The following is a 10,920-nucleotide window of genomic DNA, read 5'->3' on the forward strand; positions in this document are numbered from 1 at the left end:
CCTATTTATATATGGGACGCTGCCGCAAGACAGTATATCATACAATTATTCACTGGACCCCTGGAGGCCTGTTGCCAAGCAAGAATTATATCGGATAGATGTTTTCCACCTTTGTATGGAGTAATGCTATTTGTGTAACACATTATTAATGTTTACATATGTTACCTTATACTCTTTATTATGTCAAAGTGTAATATACTCTGATCCCTTCCTGTATGGAGTAATGCTATTTGTGTAAAACATTATTAATGTTCACATGTGTTATTTTATACTCTTTATTATGTTAAAGTGCAGTGTACTCTGACCTTCCTTGATTTTCTCCAATGCCCTCCAATGTATATAATGGGATTTACTCTGGTATGGTTGTGGGTCATAATGATTTTTATCGCAGTATTATTGCAATTAGGTATCTCCCATGGTTTTTTCCATGGTGGGATGCGACCCCTTTCACAGGTAGTTTATGGGTACCATGTAACAGTGGTGTGCGTTGGATCTATTGGTGTTTTTGAGATGCGGTGCACTTTGTACTATACTTCATTTAACATCCTGAATATTGATGTTGGTTGTGGTCTGATATAAAGAGCTAGTGACGACTTTTGGTAGGTGTGAGCTGTAGACTCCTGCATATGATAGATACCGATATTAGATCACCTGAAAAATGGCTGCTTTCATGGTCTCCGGAGGGCGGGTTTTCGGCTGTGCGCGTGCGCACCTTGGATTCTGTGATCCGGGACTCCTGGGTGGTTATCACCATATGCTGACTTTGACGAGAAGGTTGCATTTTCCTGGACACATCAAGGCAATAGACGTCGAGGCACCAATCATAGACAAAGGGGCCAGAATATAGGGAGACAGTCTCCACCTACTGATGGGCATACCTCAAGTGATTTTTTGTCATCGGCCGAAAGCGAAGTCGACCCAGGACCAGGCGAGGACGCAAGAGGCGACGCCATACGGACAACCAGGGAGTGCAATTACAAGCCACCGCGGCGCAACCCACGGAGATATCAGCGGAAATGACTTCCGCTAATATGGCGACTATAGGTGAGTGTGACCAAGGAGATGCCTTACAAATTATCAACTTGTCTAACCATATTTTGTCGGCACACGAGAGTTCGGTCCTTTCTAAAGGCCTAACATTTTCACCGGTTCCACAGATGGATAAATTCACCTTAATCAAGGATCTTTTTTTGTTTTGTAGGAAAATTGTGTTACAGGTTCTTCATAATAAATCTTATATTACTCCATTTTCTGATCAGACCGAACAGAGAGTCTTTCAGGACCTTATGGATTTGCTGCATGAAGGAGAGGAAGATACGGGTAGGTCTAAATTTCCTTACAGGAATAAGTCCCGTATTTCTCCGCCTTTTTCGATAGTACCAGCTGTAAGAATTTTCTTCGAAATGGCCAAAAAAGATATTATGGAGTTGCCTAGCAAATTACCCTATGTTGACAATTTAACTGCACAAGAAAAACGTGCATTATTCCATCTAAAGGCCAATAAGGATTTTATCATACGTGAAGCCGATAAAGGCGGTAATATTGTGCTTTGGCCTCATGATTTATATACCAAAGAAGCACATAGGCAACTGGATAATCCAAAGTCATACCGCAGACTTCCCTCTGACCCTACAGGCGTTTTTTCGGCTAAGCTTAGAACTCTTATTGATAAGGCCTTTGATCTTGGCATCATCAATACAGGCGAACGGGACTTCATTTGGGTTAAATATCCTATTACATCTACGTTCTACATGCTACCCAAAGTGCACAAGAACATACGTTGCCCTCCCGGACGTCCCATTGTTTCCAGCATTGGGAGTCTGTGTGAGAAAGCCTGTACTTATGTTGACTTTTTTTTGCAGCCACTTGTACTGGAGCTTCCGTCATTTATCAAAGATTCATCTCATTTCATTTCATCTTTGCAAGACATTACTTTGGCTCAAGGTGAGATCATGGTGACCTGTGATGTCGAATCTCTGTATTCGAATATCGATCATGAACATGGCTTGCAAGCAGTGTTGTTCTTTCTTGATTTACAACACAACTCCAACAGGCTACATGATTCCTTCATTATTGATCTTCTTGATTTCATCCTTAGACACAACTTTTTTCTTTTTGACAGGAATTTTTATTTACAAGTGTCCGGCGTCGCCATGGGGGCACGCTGTGCCCCAGCCCTGGCAAACCTGTTCTTGGGGTGGTGGGAGTCCACTGTCGTCTATAAGTCCGCATGGTTTCATTCCAAGGTACGATGCTGGCTTAGATACATCGACGACGTGTTCTTCATTTGGACGGGCTCCTTGGATGAACTTGATAGCTTTATTAACTTTCTCAATGATAATTTATTGAACATCTTCCTTACCTCCTCGTGCTCTTCCTCCTCAGTGAGCTTTCTGGACCTCAATGTGATGTGCCAGGAAGGTGCTCTGTCTACTTGCCTGTATCGGAAGCCCACAGCTACAAACAGTCTCCTGGAATTCCGGAGTTTCCATCCTTTCCATTTGAAAAGGGGTATTCCTGTTGGGCAATTTCTTAGGACAAGGAGGAATTGCACTTATGACGAGGACTTCTATCGTGAAGCACAAGATCTAACCAGGAGGTTTAAGAAACGGACGTACCCCAACAAATGCATTTCCCAAGCATATCAAAGAGCGAAGAGGCAGTCCCAGGTCTCCCTTTTGGAATCAAGAAAGAGGGCACCGGACAAATCCGTTCGTTTTATTACTGAGTATACGACGCATTGGTCCAAGGTAAGGCAGATATTGCAGGCACATTGGGGTATCCTCACGACTGACTTTGCAACAGCACAGGTAGTTAGTGAGCGTCCCTTGGTAACCGCGAGGAGAGCCCCTAGTTTACGTGACATCCTTACTAGAAGTCACTATACGCGGCCAACGGTCAAATTAAACAGGGGTTTTTCGCTAAAGGGATCTTTTCCTTGCGGTGACTGTAATGTCTGCCCACACATGTATCCTGTTAAGGATAACTTTTGTAATCCCTTGGACCAGAGCAAACACATTTTGAAGAACTATGTTAATTGTAAAACATCAAATGTGATTTATGCCCTCATTTGCCCCTGCCCACTTGTGTATGTGGGGCAAACATCTCAGGAGCTACGCCGGCGTATACAAAAACATTTTTCTACAATTAGTACTGCAATGGCCGACTCCTGTAAGGGCAAAGTACTCACTACAGTGGCAGCTCACTTTCTATCATGCCATGCGGGTAAATATTCAGGTGCTAGAATTGTGGGATTAGAGCGGGTTTGTGGCTCTGGCAGAGGTGGGTCTCTGGAGAATAGGCTCCTGCAAGCCGAGGCACGTTGGATTTTTTCATTGCGATCCACGGTCCCTTCTGGTATTAATGAGGATCTGCTTTATACAGGTTTTTTGGGTTAAAGCTAATTTATGATCTTTTTGTTCCAGATTCCTTTGCTAGGTGCCACTGGACTGAGCCTCTATCCTTCTTGTTACCTATGGATTGGGACATATATCTATGCCTTGTACCTCATTAGAGATGCTCTTCGTTTTCGTCATATGTTACGTCTACGTCAATGAATTAAGTGAATCTTTGAAGAATCAGTAACACGTCAGGAACTGGCTGATCACAGATCATTACAAACTGCTCGTTCATATTAAATTGCTTACATGCATACTTACCTTCTTCTGTTTCCATGAGAGCTCTGTATTATACTTGTTGGACTCACGTTCTAAAATGCTTTTTTCCTGTCTATCGGCTGGGCTGCCTGTTCACCTTTGTATTTTTTAGATACTTTTTTCTTCCAATGGTGCGCGTACTGCCTCAGTACTTGATGCATTGGCTTTATCAAGGGGCTCCTTGATGGTCATTGGTTATGCACAGCCACTTATTTTTGCAAGGTTGCCTTCATTAGCTCCCTTCATGAGGGGTCTTTACCATTAGATCATTATATATACTTTTCCCTGTGTAATTTCTCTTTTTCCCTGGTGTGTTTTCCTTTATGTGTCACTTTTTTGTTGTCATCCCCCTATCATATCTGTTGTCATTTTTTTCTACTCATGTACTTATTTAGTTAGTCAGTTAGTGTCAGTCTTACGCATTTTGCTCCATGAGTACATCAGGCTACTTCCCCTGGTTTATATGCGCAGCGCCGAACATCTTCTTTTCATGTCCCTGTTAAATAACTACTGTGGCTCATATATTCTGCACACGATGCGCAGCGTTGGATGGCTCCGACGCATGCGCATTGTGTAGTGCTGGCAGAGACGTCTGCCAGTACTTACGTCTCTCTTCCTGTCCACGTCATTTCCTGGTCCGGGCTCCCAGCGTGTTCCACTCACGTCCTGACCACTTGATAAGGTATTTAAACTTGAATTGATCGTCCTGTCTGCACCTTCCCCTGACGAAGCCGTCCTTGGTGACGGCGACACGCGTTGGGCTTGCTCCCCACGTTGTGCCCTGCCTGCGGCGCTTGGTCCCTCTCATTGATCTCCTGGCACCTTGGGCATTCTGCCTGCAGCATATGTTTTGGCAGCACCTTCTGCTGTGGTAATTATACCAGGGTTTTAGGGTCTTTCTATACTTCATTATTACCATATATTGGTTATTTAGAACCTTGCAGCATGTCGGCCACTTGACTGGGGGCATAGTATGCTTTGGACCCTATGCCGTTTCGGGCACTAGGGGCACATTTCTATTTCCCTACTAGGTGCTACTGTTCCTTGTTTTTTATTTCCATGAGGGGATCGTTATATCTTGTTTGCGCCATTTTTATTACCAACTAAAGCACGGACACCTAGCATTGTATTGTATTGATTACCGGCTCTGATAGGGCAATTGTGTGCCATATGTATTTGCTTACTGATTGTAATTCTGTGGCGGGCCAGTGGGGTATTCACGGCATTATGCCATTTTAACTGTTTTTAACATGTGTATCAATAAAAGTTTCCCCTTTTTTTCATTATTTATTAGTGGTGTGCGATTCTTATAGAGTGGTGCTTTTTCTCTTTTGTGTTGTTATGGTTGTATACCATCTCTTTCGCACCCCGTGCATTATTGACCTCATTGGTAGTGCGCTGGTCCCCCTTTTTTCTTCATTCGTTATCACCATATGCCGCGCACACACAACGTGACGTCATTGAGCGGATTTCCGCCCTGTGTGTGCGCTGCTCTGACGACCGCCGGGAACGAGGGAGCTGAGTCCTGGGTCCGCATGCGCCGTTATGCTGAGTGACACTTCCGGTAAGCGCCCTATTTTAACTCGTGGGAGAGTGCGTTACTACTAAACCCCTTTTGAAAAAGCGAAATTGCGAAACGTGCGTTAAGGGGCGGTGAGTGGAGCGGTTTGAGACATCTGGAATTTGATGGGTAAACTGCTACTGTTATGGCTAGTACGAGGTATCCAGTTTAAGGTGCACTGTGACACTTTATCTGCAGACATAGGTTGGCACTATTGCACTTTACCCTATGTAATCAATTGAGACATTTGTATTTTGATGGGTAAGCTGCTATTGCTACTGTTAGTATGAGGGATTCAGCCTAAAGGTGCACTGTGACACTTTACCTATTGATATAGGCTGGCACTATTGCACTTTGTCCTATTTAATTAATGATGTCTTCAAATAACCAGTACATAAATGCCTAGTTACCACGAACTTTATGTCAGCAATTCCCGTGATGTTATATGTTCTCTACCTGCTTCGCCACTGTCATCTGGTTCCTCCTTCTCACTTATCTTGTAACAGATGTATTTATATTATTGTCTCATTCGAGTGTTACTGTTTTGATTTAATAATAAAAAATTATATATTTTATAAGTAAAATGCGTTTTGGGATCTATATACTCTGTTCTCTGGTTTTTTATGTTTTGGGGAGTATCCTATACTGTCTCACATGTGTAGACAGAAATACTGGGAGAGACATAATAAATCTGTGCTCTCGGCTGCAAGTAGACGTTATTAATTTTTGTGAGTTTTGTGTTGGACTTCCGGACAACAACTAGCGGTGTTGGAGCCCAGGGACAGCAGGAGGAGCAGAGGAACACAGTGTAGGCGGAAGCCTGATTGGAGAAAGTCGAAAGGGAACCTTTAACCCCCCCCCCAAGGCGTTTGTAGCTGAACGAGCCAGCTTGTGCAGCACAATGGATGCAAAAGGAAAAGGTGGCTCTTTTCATTATGCTCCTTGCAAACACAGAACTAAACACTTATAAAATGTGTCCCCTGATACCGTGAGACCGTCCCGGAGGTGGGACTTTCCTTCGTAAAATGACGCAGCACAGCCGTCATTCCTACCCCCTTGGCGCCGTGCCCCGGCTCCTCAGCGTTGTTTGATTCTGTCCCGAAGCCTGCGCTGTTATGTTATCCCTTGGCCAGGCACACTTAGCGCTGCCCATCTTCTGACATCATTTGTTGTCAGTCTGGCTGCGCCTGTGCATCCGCGCTGGCCGAGATCCCGCCTCGCAGTGTCGTCTAATGTAATCCCACTGTGGGCCTGGGATCCGTGGCCATGCGCAGTGCATATCCTCGCCTCTCACTCCCCTCCCTCCGGCTTCTTCAGACTGTGCGGTGTCACGGCCGTGGCATGCTATTAGGGATCAGCTGACGGCGCACAGTCTGAAGAAGGCGAAGGGAGATGAGTGAGAGGCGGAGGTGAAGATATGCAATGCGTATGCCCATGGATCCCAGGCAAGCAGTGTGATTAAATCAGAAGACACTGCGAGGCGGGATTTTGGCCAGCGCCGACGCACAGGCGCAGTCAGGTTGACACCAAATGATGTCAGAAGAGGGGCAGCGCTAAGTGTGCCTGGCCAAGGGATAACATAACAGCGCAGGCTTCGGGACAGAATCAAACAACGCTGAGGAGCCGGGGCACGGCGCCAAGGGGGTAGGAATGACGGCTGTGCTGCGTCATATTACGAAGGAAAGTCCCACCTCCGGGACGGTTTTACCATATCAGTGGACACATTTTATAAGTGTTAAGTTCTGCGTGTGCAAGGAGCTGAACAAAAATAGCTACCGTTTCCTTGTGCAGCATTACTGCTGCACAAGGTGGCTCTTTCAGTAACAAACGCCTGGGGGGGGGGGGACAGGTTCCCTTACATTTCAGTTGTTGTGTCAGCGTGGCGGTCGCAGGACACATTGCCGGCTACACAGCTGGGGATCAGCTGACATTACTGACACCCAATAACACTGGGTCGTATGTTTTGACTGTGCAGACGGCACTTCTGAGCCTCAACTGGCGGTGTTGGAGCCCAGGAATTAAAGTTCAGGTGGTAGAAAGATGAACACAACAGGAGACCTGGATACTGTAGACAGTCACCTAATTATTTAATCAGGAAGAGGAGTGGCAAATTCCTGCGAGATCCAGGCCTGGTTCATTTTCAGGAAAGTAAGCCGGTCAAAGTTATCGGAGGATAGTCGCATGCGACGGTCAGTTAGTACACCACCTGCAGCACTAAAGACGCGTTCCGATAATACACTAGCCGCAGGGCAAGCCAGCACCTCCAATGCATACTGGCTTAGCTCTGGCCATGTATCCAGCTTTGAGACCCAAAACTTGAAAGGGGAAGAGCCGTCTGGGAGTACAGCAAGAGGGCAAGACATGTAGTCTGTCACCAAAAAATATATAGTGAACAGCGCTCCATCCAGGTGTAAAAGTCTTCAAAACAAACTTTATTTAAGCCATGGTAAAATAGCGACGTTTCGACAACAACATGGTCTTTATCAAGCATACAATAAGATACACAGGGCTGTCTTAAGTAGTGTGGGTGCCACACAGTGCACCAATCACCACTCAGTACCGCCCATTCCATACAATTAGCAGATAACATGTAAAAAACAAACATCAGTGGTATATATACATAATCAATCACAGAAAATATCCATATAGTGTATAGAACTTACCAAACCTTAACACAGTTGTGCATTGATCTTCATGTATTTATTCATGATCAGTCAGCTGTCCTTTTCTATTTACACCATCACCATGGGGACAGACCGTCCCCCGGCAATCCTAAGGTGTACCACGCCGTCCAATGTAAATTCATGGCGCCAAAGAAGATAGCAACCAATCCCTATATCCGATATCACAGGCACCCCAATCTGTACCAATCACAGGGAATCTAACATAGATGCAGGTCCCCATACCGGGGTTATACTGCCGGGTCTCCTGGGACTCACCATACAACGTCATCACGTGGCGCCATCGCAGGAGGAAGCCAGCGAGCCAACATCACGTGACCGCGACTGCCGCTCGAACCCTGTCACAGTGCGCACGCGTCAACCACCGGACCTCCCCTAACAGGGCGCCGGAAGAGAGCGCATGCGCACAACGCACGGCCGAAGCCGCATCGCATGACCACAGTGCTGGCCCGCCCTCTCCATCCGCGCAGGCGCCCATACCCAACTAAAGGACCATGGGACGTCTCTATCATCAGTGTGAAGGAGCTAAAGCGCTTGCGCGTTAAGCCCTAAAAAAGGAAACCAAACCACGCAAGCGCATAGCAGCACAAACCCAGCATCTCGGAGGGTACACCCCTCTATCAGAAACACCAATCCCCATCACATAAACCAGAAAAAGGGGGTAGAGAACAGACCAAACAAAAGCACTCTAAGGCATTGGAAGAATACCCATCATCATAAAAAATATGCATTTTCACAGTACCGACAGTCGGCCAGCAAAAAGGAGCTCAAATATATAAATATCCATTTATTATCATTATAGAATAAACATGATCCAAATTTGACCAATCCATCCAGCCACCGACTGTCACTGGGTAACCTGAAAAATTCAAAATAAAACCAGGTATTATCAAAAATGTGCAAACCCACAAATTTAAAAACAAGCACATACCGATAAAACAGCCGCATCACAAAGTCTAAGGCACATCAGGCACAAGAAAGTAGGTTAAAGTCTAAGTTCAGACCCTTAGGCTGCAGAGACCCCAATGTATAAATCCACCTCATCTCTTTTGTTTTTAGCATTTGTACCCTATCTCCACCTCTCCTTAGCACAGGGACACTATCAATGACCCTAAATCTCAATTGATTCACAGAGTGTCTTTTCTCTATAAAGTGCCTAGGAACCGGTAGATCTGTCAGGCTCGTCCTTATGGTGCTCTTATGCTTACTAATACGATTCTTCACCTCCATCGTGGTCTCACCCACGTATGTCAAGCCACATGGGCACACAAGCATATACACCACATAGCTCGACAAACAGGTATATCTCTCTTTCAAAAATATCTTTTTACCCATGTGGGGGTGATAAAGGAACTCACCCTTCAGCATATTGTTGCAACAAGCGCAGCTCAAGCATGGAAAATTCCCATGTCTGGCTGCGCTCAATAGACGTTGAGTAGTGGTCTTCTCAGTGCCGATGTCGGAATTCACCAGCCTATCTCTTAAGTTCCGACCTCTCCTAAACGACATCATTGGAAGGGCTTTAAAACCCACAACCGAGGGAAGCCCCCGTTGTAGGAGTGCCCAATGTTTTTTCAAGACTGAACCAATCTGTTTACTAGCAGAGTTGTATGTGGACACAAAAGGAATACGTTCACCAGATTGTCTATTAGATGCCATATTTCGAATGCTCGTACGTGAGAGATCGCGAGCCCTAGCCTTGTACCTATTAACCTCCACTCTTGGGTATCCTCTCCTCAAAAATTTGGAGCACATCTCCTCCAATCGCAAATCCACCCTTTCCTCGTCTGACACAATCCGCCTCACCCGCAACAATTGACTCCACGGTAGGGAACTGACCATCTTCCTAGGATGATCACTGTTAAATAGCAGAAGGCTATTTCTGTCTGTCTCCTTGACATAAATGTCCGTCCTCAATGTAGACCCTTCCTTATATACCAATGTATCTAAAAAATGTACCTGGGAGGTTGAATGGGTAAGGGTAAATTTCAATTCCAGGTATATCCCATTAATTTCACCCCAGAACTCTTCCAATCCCCGTAAACCACCATCCCATATAACAAAGATATCATCAATATATCGCCACCAGGCTCTGACATGGCGCCAGAGGTTGGAATTGTACACGAACTTGTCCTCAAGTACCGCCATGTAGATGTTAGCATATGTGGGGGCCACATTGGACCCCATGGTGGTACCCCTCAACTGCAGGAAGTAATCATCCCCAAAGAGGAAATAATTCCTCCTGAGGATGAACTCCAGCAGCGAGAGGACAAGCCGTGCACACTCTGGGGCCATGTCAGAGCCCGATAGCGTAGAGGATACCGCTTCCAGACCCTTCTCATGTTCAATTGAGGTATATAACCATACCACATCAAATGAGGCCAGAATGGTAGACTCAGAGACAACCAGCTCACTGATTTTATCAAGAAAGTCATCAGTATCCTTAATATATGACCTCGCATTAATGGCGAAGGGGCGAAGCACCTTGTCCAAGAAAATCGCAGTCTTGTTAAACAGTAAACCTCTACCGGACACAATCGGCCTGCCCGGCGGGTTAAACAAGTCTTTGTGGATCTTAGGTAATGTATATATCACAGGCACCACCGGAGAGTCCACTATCAAATATTCAGACAACTTAAGGTCAATGAGTCCCATGGACAGGGAGTCACTGACCATAAGTTGTAGTTCCCTCTGGAACCGAGTGGTAGGGTTGCAAGACAGCTTCTCATATACCAAATGATCCCTTAGCTGTCGTTGTATTTCAGCCTTGTACTTGAGGGTGTCCATCACAACCACCGCCCCACCTTTATCCGCCGGCTTGATAGTCAAGGCAGCATTCCTAGCCAGTGTGTCCATAGTTGTTTTCTCCAATACAGTCATATTATATCTAGACCTAGGTCTGAAGGTAGTCCTTATTTTATCAATGTCCCTCTGGGCAAGCTCAATATAGGACTCCACAAAGTGGTTCCTATTTGGTGGCTGAAATTTACTTTTATTATAGAGTCCTACCTCCTGTAAAGAA

The 10,920-nt window shown here is 45.5% G+C and overlaps 1 protein-coding gene across 1 annotated transcript; it reads left to right on the top strand.

Annotated features, from left to right (window-relative positions):
* The first annotated feature begins 830 nt into the window (after positions 1-830).
* On the top strand, positions 831-2,326 carry LOC143767879 (uncharacterized). Its single transcript, XM_077256401.1, has 4 exons — positions 831-1,320; positions 1,863-1,944; positions 2,123-2,246; positions 2,318-2,326. Exons 1-4 carry the CDS (start codon positions 1,017-1,019, stop codon positions 2,324-2,326), a joined length of 519 nt encoding a protein of 172 aa, XP_077112516.1. The 5' UTR covers positions 831-1,016.
* Positions 2,327-10,920: the final 8,594 nt, after the last annotated feature.

Source organism: Ranitomeya variabilis, chromosome 4 (genome assembly GCF_051348905.1).
Source record: "Ranitomeya variabilis isolate aRanVar5 chromosome 4, aRanVar5.hap1, whole genome shotgun sequence".
NCBI classification, from domain to species: domain Eukaryota; kingdom Metazoa; phylum Chordata; class Amphibia; order Anura; family Dendrobatidae; genus Ranitomeya; species Ranitomeya variabilis.